This window comes from Galeopterus variegatus, unplaced genomic scaffold, assembly GCF_000696425.1.
Source record: "Galeopterus variegatus unplaced genomic scaffold, G_variegatus-3.0.2 Scaffold5495, whole genome shotgun sequence".
Taxonomy (NCBI): domain Eukaryota; kingdom Metazoa; phylum Chordata; class Mammalia; order Dermoptera; family Cynocephalidae; genus Galeopterus; species Galeopterus variegatus.
The window spans coordinates 9,050-23,625 of NW_007731606.1; the positions used below are offsets into that span (position 1 = coordinate 9,050).

The 14,576-nt window shown below is 35.9% G+C and overlaps 1 protein-coding gene across 1 annotated transcript in view; it reads left to right on the plus strand.

The window, feature by feature from the left end:
• The first annotated feature begins 7,890 nt into the window (after positions 1-7,890).
• LOC103604942 (centlein-like) overlaps positions 7,891-14,576 on the plus strand; it is a 104,044-nt gene continuing 97,358 nt past the window's right edge. Inside the window, exons 1-2 of the mRNA XM_008589519.1 lie at positions 7,891-7,970; positions 13,547-13,647. Coding sequence (XP_008587741.1) covers positions 7,891-7,970; positions 13,547-13,647 — 181 coding nt within the window. The remainder of the gene's footprint in view (positions 7,971-13,546; positions 13,648-14,576) is intronic.

Here is a 14,576-nt window from a genome sequence, read left to right on the forward strand (position 1 = left end):
GGTGTTGCGCCCGCACCTCGCTCAGCCAGTGAGCGGCCAGTCTGTATGTGGGATCCGAACCCTTGGCGGGAGCGCCGCCGCATTCCCAAGCGGCGCACTGCAGCAGTGCGCCACCGGGCCAGCCCGCAAAGAATTTCTGATGTTTTTTCCTAGTTGATGCTGAGAATTCTGGTTAGTGAGTTTGCCAATGAAGGCAGTTAGAGATGGAGTCAGTGGTAAAGGGATTTAAAATTCATAATCAAAAATTTTTATTTTATTTTATCCAAGTAGGGAGTTTTACCCCATATATTATAACTAAATATAGTCTTCTTTATTTTAGTGATCTTTGGATCATTTTTCCTTAATGATAAAAAAGTAAGTAAGCTACAGAGCAATGACATAGTCCAGGTTGGAGTACTTCCTTCTTCTCTCTTGGGTTATACATTAAATATATGTAGGCCATAGTTTGAAAGAATATTTTATAAAATTCAGTAATAATTGCTTAAGGAACTAAAATCAAATTATTGTTTTAGGAAAGTTTAGCAAATTTTTTTTCCTCTGCAAACAAAGCAAGACTACCAGTCTTCTTAAGCAAGCATATAATTTGTTTGATATGTAGAAATGAACTTTAGGCACAGCATTTCTCTAACTAGCTAAAGTAAAATTATTAGAAAAAAAATGTCTGCCAGTCATGACACATTTTGAAAACAAATGTATTTTTGGATAACCATTAAGAGTATATGAATTACACATTAGTTTTTTTAAAGCATGCAATTCAGTGACATTTAGTGCATTCACAATGTTGTGCAACCATGATTTTTATCTAATTCCAAAGCATTTTCATCACTTCCAAAGTTGATCCCCATACCCGTTAATCGGTCACCCCCCATACCCCCATTTGCTCTTTCCCCCAGTTCCTGGCAACCACTAATCTGCTTTCTGTCTCTATGGATTTACCTATTCTGAGTATTTCATTTTAATAGAGTCATGTAATATATGACATTTTGTGTCTGGCTTCTTTCACTTAGCATAATGTTTTCAGGATTTATCCACACTGTAACATGTATCAGAACTTTACTTTTTATGGCTGAGTAATATTTCGTTGTATGTATATACCACAATTTGTTGATCCATTCATCCGTTGATGAACATTAGTTGCTTCTACCTTTTGGCTGTTGTAAACATTCGTGTACAAGTACTTGTTTGAATACCCGTTTTTAATTCTTTTGGATATATACATATGAGTGGAATTGCTGGGTTGTATGATAATTCTGTGTTTAATTTTTTAAGGAACTGCCAAACTATTTTCACAGTGGCTGCACCATTTTACATTCTCGCTAGCAACCTATGAGGGTTCCAATTTCCCCACATCCTTGTCAACATTTGTTAAATTCTGTTTGGAGGGTTTTAAAAATATTATTACTATGGCCAGCCTAGTGGGTGTGAAATAGTATCTTACTGTGGTTTTGATTTACATTCCTTAATAATTAATGACCCCCCAAGCATCCTTGCATGTGTTTGGCCATTTGTTTATCTTCCTTGAAGACTGTCTGTTCAAATCTTTTGCCTGTTTCAAAAATTGAGTTGTTTCCTTTTTGTTGTTGCATTGTAAGAGTTCTTTACATATTTTAGTTATTAGACATTTGCAAAAAGTTTCTCCTGTTTTATAGGTTGTCTTTTCATTTCCTTGATAGTGTTCTTTGCTGCACAAAAGTTTTTCATTTTGATGGCATCTGGTTTATCTATTTTTACTTTTGTTGCTCATGCTTTTGCTGTCATAACAAAGAATCCATCACCAAATCCATGGTCATGAAGATTTACCCCCATGTTTTCTTCCATTTGTTTTATAATTTTACCTTTTATATTTAGGCCTTTTATCCACTTTGAGCTAATCTTTTATTTGTAGTGTGAAGTAGGGAGTCCAACTTCATTTTTTGCATTTGGATATCCAGTTGTCCCACATGTTACTTTTTTATAGCTTTGACAAACAGGCTATATGATTACATGCAAAAGTTAATGAGATCAGTTAATAAGATAAGAATGTAAATGTATCTGCTCAAGAAATCAGTCCAACAGAAAAGAGCACAGGCTACTTGACAAACAGGCTATATGATTACATGCAAAAGTTAATGAGATCAGTTAATAAGATAAGAATTTAAATGTATCTGCTCAAGAAATCAGTCCAACAGAAAAGAGCACAGGCTATCATAAGCCAAGAACAAATCAGAATATAAGTTCTGGTACAGTAGTTTAATCAAGAGTTGTACAAGTTGTTTATCAGGGTCTGTTAGAAAGAAAAGGCAATGGATTTCACAGCTATGTGGCAACAGATTTTGAATATTAGTGACTTTATGATTGAGAATCAGGGACAAGATATTCATACACTAAGACTGGAGCTTATAGGAAGTAAACTCATCTATTAAGAATCCCTAGGGGCCGGCCTGGTGGCGCACTGCTACAGTGCGCCGCTTGGGAAGCGCAGTGGTGCTCCCACCAAGGGTTCGGATCCCACATACAGACCGGCCGCTCACTGGCTGAGCGAGGTGCGGGAGCAACACCGAGGGTTGCGATCCTGTTGCCGGTCCCGGTCCGGTACGGACGCGACACTGAGGGTTGCGATCCGTTGCCGGTCACGAAAAAAGACAAAAAGGGAAAAAAAAAAAAAAAAGAATCCCTAGGTAAGAATGGGAAGTTTCAGAACAAGATTAACATAAAACTTAATTCATTGCCGAATTAGATCCCTGAAGCCCATGGTCTCTCATATTCCTCTTTTCTATCACTAGAATGCTTTATAGTATGATGCAACATAAAGCCTATAGATGGGTTTTGAGCAGTCACACAGGATGCTATTAAAGTCCTGGGGCCTGGAAGCAAGTAAACCATTATAGCTAGGGAAATGATATATGTGAAAAATGCTTTTAAACTATAGACTTTAGTAATATTAGTTACACTAACTGAGTCTGTGTGATTCTTTGTGTTGCTTGTGTTTTCATTCATTAATTCAACAAATATATTGCACGCAGGAAGTAAAATACTGAGCAGAACACACAAGACTCTAGGCCTCACAGTGCTTCACTTTACTGGAGAACAGAAGTAGTAATTGATAAGCACACAAATATGTAATTAAAACCTGCCATTAATGTGATAAAGCTCTTTTCTACCTTTCCGTTTTTAAGTATTTCCCTTATTTTTTCCACTTTCCCCCTTCTTTTTCTTTCTTGTCCTCCCATTTGTCTAAAATATAGAAATGATTTATACATTTGTTTGCTATATAATCAACCTAAATTATGGGTGTGTGTGTGTATTTGTGTGCACTTGTATACATATAGTGTATAGGTATATATGAAAGTACTTCAAAATGTTCATGGAATAATGGAATTAAAATATGATACAAATCCTTCCATGAACTTTCTGAAGTACCCTCACATATGTGTGTGTGTGTGTGTGTGTGTGTATTTTTTTAATTGTGGTAAAATATACATAACATAAAATTTACCATTTTGACCATTTTTAGGTGTATCGTTCAGTGGCATTGAGTATACTCATGTTGTTATACTGTCATCACCATCACCATCTCCAAAACCTTTTCATATTCTCAAATTGAAACTCTTTACCCATTTAAAAATGCCTCCTCATTCCCCACTTCTCCCAGCCCCTGTCTCTTTCTACTTTCTGTCTGTATGAATTTGCTTATTCTAGGTACCTAATATAAGTGGAATTACACAATATTTGTTCTGTGCCTGTCTTATTTCATTTATTATAATTTCTTCAAGGGACCCGAGGCTTGGAGCCAGGGACTGGACACCCCTCCCATAACTAGGTGTTGGGCCTTAAAAACTAACGCCACCTTAAGTGACATTACAAGTGGCGCCATTATGGGCCCACAAGGGCATATTAATGTGACAGCCTAAGACGGCGCCGGGAGGAAGTAGGGTGGGGGTGTCTGCGGGAACCTTGCCTTAGCCCTTATTGGCCAAATACGCGCTTCCGCGCTCGTGAACACTGTGTGGTTGCAATAGCTAGGCATTGAGACAGGATGTGTGCCCTTGACCTTTAAGCTGATAGGATTATGTAAAAAACCTCCCTTCCCCATTTGCCTTTTTTTTTTTTTCCCTTTTTGTCTTTTTTTTGTGACCGGCAACGGATCGCAACCCTCAGTGTCGTGCCCGTACCGGACCGGGACCGGCAACGGGATCGCAACCCTCGGTGTTGCGCCCGCACCTCGCTTAGCCAGTGAGCCGCCGGTCTGTATGTGGGATCCGAACCCTGAGCAGGAGTGCCGCTGCGCTCCCAAGCGGCGCACTGTAGCAGTGCACCACCGGGCCGGCCCCTCCCATTTGCCTTTAAAAGCAAGTGCTTGTGTGATAATAAACGGAACTGCTCAACAGAACCCCTGCCCCATCTGAGTGTCCTTTAAACCGGGCTGGTTGGGGCCGGCGGCTGTGCTCACCTCTCTTCATGGCTCTCTTTCCCCATCTCCTTCCAAAGGGGACAGGAGGGAAAGAGTAATCCGGGCCATTCGCTCACCCAGCAAAAGGAACAAGGCTAGGGCTGTTCAGGTCAGCCGGCGGCAGACCCGACAACTAGGCACACCATGCTAGTGCCTCAGGGCCCACCCAGGGACCCAAGGCATGGACCGGGGACCAGATCCCCCTCCCACAACCAGGCACACTGCACAAGCACTTTGGGGCCTGTTCAGGGACTCGAGGTGTGAAGCCGGGGACTAGACTCCCTTCCCACAACCAGGCACACTGCCTGAGCCAAGGAGCATGCCAAAAATATCACTTCCCTGTGGGTGGCCCACCACAGCCACCACAATAACCATGACTGCCACAAAAGCAGCTGGACGCCACACCACGATGCAAATGGTCCACCAGCCACTGGAGTGCATTGACAAAAGGAGAGTCACCAGAAGAGATAAAGAAAAGGATGTCTCTCTCCACAAAGCCTATTCCAGAGTGACAGAAGAAACATCTGCTCTGCGATAATATTGGGGGACCTGAACGCAACTCTCAGCATTGGACAGATCATCTAGGCAACAAATCAACAGAGTAACCATTACTCTTTCAAAAGGAGAGAAGAAATCTAGGGTAATTAGAGGGGAGAGGGAGAAGGAGAGGTAGAGGGGTATGGGGAGAGATTGGACAAAGGGCATAAAGAACAAGTATGATTTGTAACAATATATGTGATAGTAATATTGATTTGATCAACATATGTCAACGTTGAACCCCGAAAATATGTATAATCAATTTTGATTCAATAAAAATTAAAAAAAATTAAATTAAATAATTTCTTCAAGGTTTATCTATGTTAGCACTTGATCAACATATGTCAACGTTGAACCCCCAAAATATGTATAATCAATTTTGATTCAATAAAAATTAAAAAAAATTAAATTAAATAATTTCTTCAAGGTTTATCTATGTTAGCACGTGTCAGGATTTCTTTCCTTTTTAAACCTGAAGAATATTCCATTGTATATATTTTGTTTATTCATCTGTTGATGGATGTTTGGGTTGTTTCCACCTTTTGTCTATTATATTTTTTTATTTTATTTTGCTGTATAGTCAACAAGATTGTTGGTTAAGAAAGAAAATATTATGTACTTATAGGCAAATATTTCACTTGAGTAAATGGCAAGTATATTCTTGAGTTTTATTTTGTAATGCTTGAGATTAACTTTTGAAGTTTATCCCTAGTTTTCAAACATTTGAAACCATATACATAGGGTATTTATTTTTTGAGCCCATACATACAGTATTTTTAATTTATTTCCTTCCTTAATTTGTTTTCACACATTTGGGGCATTATATCTATATATATGGTATTTTAAAAATTGCTTAAAGAATTTCACAGGAAAATCTTAAGTGTTGTAATCATTTGATTTTTCTAAAAAAAAGATACCAAATATTTTACAATACTTTTTCTTTAGAGAAAATAATCTTATCAACAGTGTTGGTTGAACATCTGATCTGAATGCTAACGACTATATATAAATATCAAAATTTATTCTGAATGATGTAGGTAACTTATACTAAGTGTTTGCTTATTCTAAAAACTACATCAGCCTTTAGAATAGCTTGTTTTCAGTGTAGATTAGTTGCTTCTTAGGGTTCATAAGAAATGAATAGTCTCATATATTATCAAATGTAGGCATGTTGTAGGCAAAATTATCTTCAGATGTAAAAAGGCATTAAATTTGGTAATATTTTTTCCAATATTTGTAATTCTATCTAGGGGACATAAAAACCCTTGAGAGAAAAATTATAGTGTGAAATAGATTTCTAGGATATTTTTAAATGAAGTGAAATAAGATACATTAATAAGGATGTTCACTGCAGCATTTTTGTAATAGTGAAGAATTAGAAGCAATGTAAATGTCCATTAGTAGCTGATATAAATACACTGTGGTATATTATTATAATGCCCTTCCATATAGCATTTAACATGCATAAACTAGATTTATATTTATCAAGATGGAAATGCCTCTAAAGCAAAGTTGAGTTCAAAGAAGGAAGTTGAATAATAGTATACACAGTATAATACATTTTCTAAAAGTGTAAAGTTTTTAAATATCAAAACAATGCTGTATTTTTTGTGTATATGTACAAGGATATTTCAAAAAGTTTGTGGAAAGATTCGTATTATCTTTTCAATCTATTTTTCCATGAACTTTGAAGTAACCTCATATATGTGTATATACACACATTCATAAAAATATAGTTATAAATAACCACACACACACACTTAGTGTTAAAACATGGACCAGAAAGCTACACACCAAATTTAAGATACTGATTACTTCCAGAGAGGAAAGAAAGGTGGAATATTATTTATTTTCAGATCATTTTCTTTTTTCACAAAAATACAAGTGGATTAAATGTGGTGTGATATTAGTGTTTTTGTATCTAGTTGGTTGTGATATTAATGCTGGTTATATTATTCTTCATACTTTTTATGTTCGAAATATTCTAATTTTTTAAGTATGTGTTCAAAGATCTAATAACTTTACCTCTAGTTACAAACACTAAAGGTAATATTGTATATGAGCACATATACAAGGATGTTAACTATAGCATTGTTTATAATCATGAAAAATTGGAAATGAGCAAAAATAGCAAATGGTATAACTGTATAATTAAAAATCTCAAGAACTGTCATTTTTTTAAAAAAATCTATTTAAATTAATAGGTTATTTTACTTCACACAAAATCCAAAAGTCAATTCCAGATTGATAGCAGGTCTAAATGTGAAAGATTAAGCAATAAAACTTTCAGAGGAAAACATAAGAGAACATCTTTGTGACTTTGTAGTAGGCAAAGATATCTTAAACCAGACATTAAAAGCACTAAACAACTAAAAATTTGTAAGTTGAACTGTATTAAAATCAAGAACAACTGTTCATTGAAAGATACCGTTAAATGAATTGAAAGGCAACGTTCAGAGTGAGAAAAGATATTTTCAGTATGTATGTCCAGGAAAGGACTAGTATCCAGAATATATTCCAGAAGAATTCCTATAAATAAATAGGAGTCAACCCAATGGAAAAATGAGCAAAACATTTGAAAAGATATTTTTAAAAAGAGCACATCCAAATGGCCACTACACATAAAAATTTCATTAAAAGTGCTCAACTTGATTTGTCTTCTTTCCTAGCTTCTTTATTTGGAGGCTTACATCATTGTAGATTTTTATTCTTTTCTAATATAAGTATGTAACATTATAGATACCCATCTCAGTATTGCTTTAGTTGTACCTTACATTTGGAAATGTGTTTTAATTTTTTGTTAAATTCAGAATATTTTCTAATTCATCTTGGATTCTTCTTTGAAAGAAGTATTTAGAAGTGTTAAAGAAAAAAAATATTCAATGGTACTTGTTAAAATATGGTAGGAAGACTTTTTCAGGATCATGACAATAAGTACAGGGACCACTGCAATGGGATTTTGCAGTGGAGGAGAAAGATTGGGTTCATCTCCAATACAGCACAGGTAAGTGGGAATTTATAGCCACAGAGCAGAGTGGGGGTCAGTGGATGGAAAATTAAGAGGAAACATAAGGTGTAATGAAGATTCTGCCTAAGCCTACCTAATAGTATTCTTGATAAAGACAGGCCAGGTTGATCAGGCTTCACCTGACTTGGGGGGTGATGGAGGATGAGGAACCTGGTCAGATATCAAGGGTGATCAGATATCAGGAGGTGGGGGGTTCTTGCTAGATTGACTTAGCAGGGTTCTTCACTAAAACTGGATTTTACAGGGAAGTGCACAGATGGGGCTAGAAGGTTCAAGAGCCTGACTAAAGTTTAGTCAGGCAGAGAATCTTTGTCAGAAGTAGGTTCTTTAATTTCAAATATTTGGGGATTTTCCAGACATTCTTCTAGTATTGATTTTTAATTTAATTATGTTCTGGTCATAGAAGATGCTTTGCATGATTTAGGTTATTTTAGCTTTATTCAGAATTGTTTTATGGCCCAGCATGTGATCTTACCTTGGTGAATGTTCCATGGCACTTGAAAAGAATGTTTATCTTGCTGTTCTTGGCTGGAGTGTTTCATAAATTCAGTTAGGTCAAGTTTTTTTTTTTTTTTCCTTTTTGTCTTTTATTCGTGACTGGCAACGGATCGCAACCCTCAGTGTTGTGCCCGTACCGGACCGGGACCAGCAACGGGATCGCAACCCTTGGTGTTGCGCCCGCACCTCACTCAGCCAGTGAGCCGCCAGTCTGTATGTGGGATCCGAACCCTCGGCGGGAGCGCCGCTGCGCTCACAAGCGGCGCACTGTAGCAGTGCGCCACCGGGCCGGCCCCAAGTTTCGCCCGCACCTCACTCAGCCAGTGAGCCGCCAGTCTGTATGTGGGATCCGAACCCTCGGCGGGAGCGCCGCTGCGCTCACAAGCAGCGCACTGTAGCAGTGCGCCACCGGGCCAGCCCCAAGTTGTTTTTTTTTTAATAGTGTTTTTCAAATATTCTATATCCTTACTGATATACATCCAATTTTTCTATTAATTACTGAAAGAGTATATCACGGGAGCCCCAAATCTGAGAGGGCACTAGCATAGTGTTTGCCTGTTCCAAAGAACTTACCTGGCATTCCAAGAGGTTTAATTAAATAAATTTAATAAAACATTGGTTTATTAGACTTACAGGAGTTGCTGATGGTGACTGGCCAGCTAGATACCCGTGCAGCGACGAGGTACATTACAGTTATACAGTGAAGAGATCAAAGTAGGGGTATAAATCGTTTGCAGGCTTACGTGCAGACCCTCACCCAGCTCACATAAGTCAAAGCATGCGGGAGATCTGGCTGGGTAGATAATTTAATCTCCTCTCTACTCTCCTGGTGCCAGAGTGCTTCAGTGCCAGCATGCTAATTCATTTACTTAGGGTCCCTGCTTCCTCCAGTCTTCCGTTTGTCTTAAAGGGAACGTGCATTTCCTTGGATAACTACCTTGGCCAGGGGTAGTTTCCCAGGGGGCAGGGGGAACTCTGGTATACTTGGGGAGGGGGAATAGGGCTATGTCCAGCATTTACCCTACAAAGTGATATGTTAAAATCTCAGTTTAAATATTTTCGGGTTTTTTTGCAAACCTTGTTAGCACGAGTTGAAGGTCCTTTACCAGAGGCTTGTTTATCTCTACTCATTAGTAATGGCCCTTCTCGGTTCTCTATTGAACAACCCTGATGTTCAACAAAGATTCTCTTCTCTGGTTAGTCACAACTCAAATGCAATCCTGTGTGAGCTATGGGAGTAGTTCTGATTTATAGCGCCAGTTGTTCTTTGCCTGGACTCCGTGTTTCCAACAAAGATTCTCTTCTCTGGTTAGTCACAACTCAAATGCAATCCTGTGTGAGCTATGGGAATAGTTCTGATTTATAGCGCCAGTTGTTCTTTGCCTGGACTCCGTGTTTCTTTTTTTTTTAATTTTAATTTTTTATTTATACATATTTACGGGGTACAGCGTTGACTATCAGTATTTATGTACAGTATGTGATGATCAAATTAATAGTATTAACATGTTCATCACTACAAATCATAATTACTTTTTGTGTCCCTTATCCAGTTACTCCATATCCCATACCTCCCTTCCCCTTTCCCACCTCTAGTAACTATAGGTCTCTCCTTGTGTTTCTTATGTCTTTTTTAAAAATTTCCTTGTGTTTCCTACTATGCATATGTAACAAAATATTTAGCCACACTCAAAGGAATTGTTATGCAGATTTCTATAGCTCTTATTCATTATTTCTCCCTCTCTGAGTACTGTGCTTCACAAATTCCAGTCATTTAGCCTTCCCAAACTCTAGTCTCTTTGTCATCAACTCAGTGAGACTGCCATATTCTTCTTGGGACCACTCTGCCTGCATCATGGTCTGGAAAATGCCTCCATGCAGAAATCATTAGGAGCTCTCTTTGTTTATTTGCTTTCTGTCAGGGATAACAGTTTTGTGCTGCCTCTTATTGTCCAGTGAATATAGTCATTTCATATAATTTGTCCAATGAGAAATAGATTTTAAATTGTGGTCCTCATACCAAACAGTAACAGAAACAATATAATACGTGGGTAGTAAATTAGAGTCAGTAGATAGCCAGTGCTCATCCTGCTTGGGGGTGCCAGGGCACTGACTGTCAGCCCTTCTCCCAAACACCCATTGGGATGTGGTTTGTTGGTGCTTAGTTTGACTGAAGAACAAGGTGGTCTGTGATGTCTATAAGTATTTCTTATTAAAAGCAGGGACTGTGTGGGTTCTTTCTAAAAGGAATGAGCTGTAAGTATAAAATATCTCTAAAGAAGCAGGAAATAACATTTCTAACACCAGCAGCACTATATTCTGCTGGGTTAGTGATCTGAGAGCCAAGGAGGACTAAGTTGAGGTAAGTTACACCTGCTTTTTCTTTGTGGGGCCATCTTGCTTTGATATGTTCCTTGTTCTTAGCTAAACAAATCAGGAACTTAATCCAAAATTAATCTTGTGTGTTTGAGTGCATGTGTATGTGATCCTCCTATCAACCTGTAATTGACCTGGGAAGCTGCCAATATATGTTATAAGATCCCAATTTTTAAAATTCTTATGTATGTGTATTTATGTTTATATGAACAAAAAGTATAAGAATATACATCAAACTGTAAGCATCAGTTTCTTCAAGCAGTACACTGAGTGAGGGGAAATGGAAGCTACTTATTTTTTACGTTATATACCTTTTTATCATTTGAATTATAGGCATTTTATTTCTTATATTTGAGTAAATAAAAGGTTAGAACTAATATATTTTCACGGTAAACTATTTGATTATTATGTAATGAACATCTTTATCTCTAATGACGTTATTTCTCTTAAAACTATTTTATATTTTTATGATCCTTTTTAAAAGTGATCTTCTTGCCTTCAATTTGATTAACTACATTTTCTATGTCTTTTTTCTGACCTCTTCTGATTTGTAAATTTTATATTTATTTTCCATTCTTTAAGTGGTTATTCTTCAAATTATAATATACAATATTTTTTTGATAAAGTCTGAAGTTCATCAGTACCTCTATCGTCCTACAACAATACAAAGACCTTAAAATGCTTTAACTCTGGTCCCTTCCTTGATCTTATATCATTTTGTTGTCCAGAATTTTAGTTCTACCTTATTTTATCTCTGTTTTCATTTAGATGTTGTTATTGCTTTACATAATATTTTTTTAGTTCCATGTACACATTTGCCAGCTTTCATGATCACTCTATATTTTGTTTCATTGCTTTTGAGGTTTTTTCTTCCTAAAATAGATTCTTTAATAGTTCTTTCATCTAGGATCTGTGACTAGTAAACTTTAGCATGTGGAAGATACTACTTATTTTCCTTCTGGCTTTTCTTGCTGATATGAGAAGACTGCTGTTATTCCAAAGTTCTTTAGTTGTTAGTGAGTTTTTCTTCTCAATCTGGTTTGTTTATTTATTTATTTATTTATTTATTGGCAGCTTGCTGGTTCAGGGATCCAAACCTGTGACCTTAGGGTTATAAGGCTGGAATCTAACCAATTGAGCTAACCGGTTGATTAAAGACTGGTTGATTTAAAGACTGTCTCTTTCTTTGGTGTTCTTCAGTTTTGCTATGATATTTTAAGTGTGAATATAGTTTTATTTATTGCACTTATAATTTTTGATACTCTCCTAATCTGTGAATTCATATCTTTCATCAGTTCTGAAGTCCTCAGCTATTGTGTTTTGACTTTTGCTCCACCCTCCCCCTAGTTCTCTCAATTCTCTCCTTGTGTAATTTCTTTTGGATGCTTTCTGGACTTCTCATTCCAGCGAACTTTCTATACCTCTACTGTTTTCCTTCTCTTTCTGCTTGTGTTGTCTTTCATTTTACCGCTTTTTCTGCCTGTGATTTAACCCATCCATTGAATTTTTAAATTCACTTATTATGTTGTTATTAATTTTTATTGTTTTATTTAGCATTTCTCTCTATATTATTTGATTCTTTTTCTTATCTGCCTCCTTTTGTTTCATAAACCCATATTCTTTTTTATATGTTTATTGACTCTTTTTTAACATTTCAAAAACTAATTATAAAAATTATTTTCAATTGTTCTATTATCTCTATTTTTTGTTGTGCATTCTCCTATTTTGGGCAAGATGATATGTAGACTGCCATTCATTTGTATTATTTATGTATTTGTTCTTATTTCCAAGCTTGACTTCTTTGAGAATTATTTTCTATGGTGGTTTTTCTCTCATCCATTTTCTTAGTTGTGGAAACCTCCCTTTAGGATATGATTGTGTCTGCCTAAACCCTCCTGTATACACTGGCCATATATTAGTTTTTATATTACTGTCAATTCTTCAGGTTTCTTCAAATATACATGGCTTAATTTTGAACAAGTAATATAGGCTTAGGATTCTGATCTCATATGGTTGACTCTGTCCTGCCCCAAGACTGGGACAGGACAGTTCTTTTTAATGGAACCTCAACCAGATAAGCTCAGATATTCAGGTTTTCATTCATCCAATTTTTGTCTCTTAGCTTCCTGTAGTTAGTTCACTTTTGTCTCTCAGCCATATAGGGCCTTGGATCTAAATGTCCTTCCCCACTCAGGTCTCACAGCCTGTGTCCCCATGGGCAATATTTTGATCCAGGTCAGGTACTCACTATAGTAGCTCAAATCCATTTTACTGGTAAATGTTCTTCACCTTTATTTGGTATCTAGAGATTTAGTATCCTTGCTTTCAGTGGTATTAATATTTTAAAATTACTATTTTACCTAGCATATCTGTGTGTTAGAAAGTGGTTGAGCAACCCAACATACGATTTTTAAAATTATGTAGTCTATATTTTAAGTGTTTAGTATGTTTATTGAGATAAAGTTAACAGAAATCACTAACTTTAAACATTTTATCTTCCAGATCCTCATTAAAATTCAATTATAATTTTTAGGATTTTTAAATATTATTAATTTATTTCTGCTTTTATTATACTATTCTGTATTTTATACTTTTAAATATCTTTACTGCCTTTATTTCTTTGCTGCGTTGTTCCTTAACTTACACATTTAAGTAATTTTTTATTGCTTTAATTTTTATAGGATGAATCTTCAAGAAGAATTGGACAAGCTTAAAGTACATTTATCTATTGATAAGGCAACAATACAAGAATTGAATAGATGTATGGCAGAGAAAAGAGAAGGTAATTTTTTGTGTGTGAACTTACCCAATTCTTGATGTTTTAGTTTTGATTTCTATGAATCTTACCCCTTTTCTCCCTCTTTTTCTACCACTTTACTCATTGATAAGTCATCAACATTTTTACCTCTTAATGAGAAAATCAAATAAAGCACCTAAAAGTCAGCTTTATAATTTATTAAAAATTCTAAAGAGATGTTTGGTGAGGAGGAGAGATATTATTATCTGATGAAGCTTTTCTAGTTCTGTTTGTTCATAGTTTTATAGATACTATAGATCTATACTCAATATCAATAATGCATTTATATTTTCATTTGATATTACAGTTTTTTAAAGAAATCATTTAGTTCTCATCTGTTTTCCTGGAATCAATTCCTTAAGAGTTAGAAAGGAAACTTGGAAATCTTTAAATCTGCAACCTCCCTGACCACTAAAAATTTTAGAAATAGGGAATATATCACTGCTCCAATTGTAAGAAGATTCTTTAAAATCAAGATCACTATATTTACTATATAAGTTCAGTACCTCATTAGACAAAGTAAATAATGTTTTTATGACAGGATTTCTTCTTATTTAACCTGCTAAATTAGCACATTTAGCCTAATTATTACCATTGTACTTTTAGGTGTTAACAATAACAATTTAGGTTAACAAATTAGATTAAAATTCTTGCTGTTTCAGTTGCTCTTACTTAGGTCACTGGTGACTTGTCAAGGTAAATTTTTGAACCCCTCTATTTTACATCTTTAATTTTCATCGTATTTCAAGATGACTCCTTTATCAGCTTCTGAAACACTCGTTTTCCCATTTTACCTCCTTCTCTTGCCTATAACTTCTCTGTTTTTTGACTGGAACTTCTTTTCATTTGCCCTTTCATTATTGAGGTTCTTTTTTTTTTTTTTTTTTTTTTTTTTTTTTTTTTTTTTTTTTTTT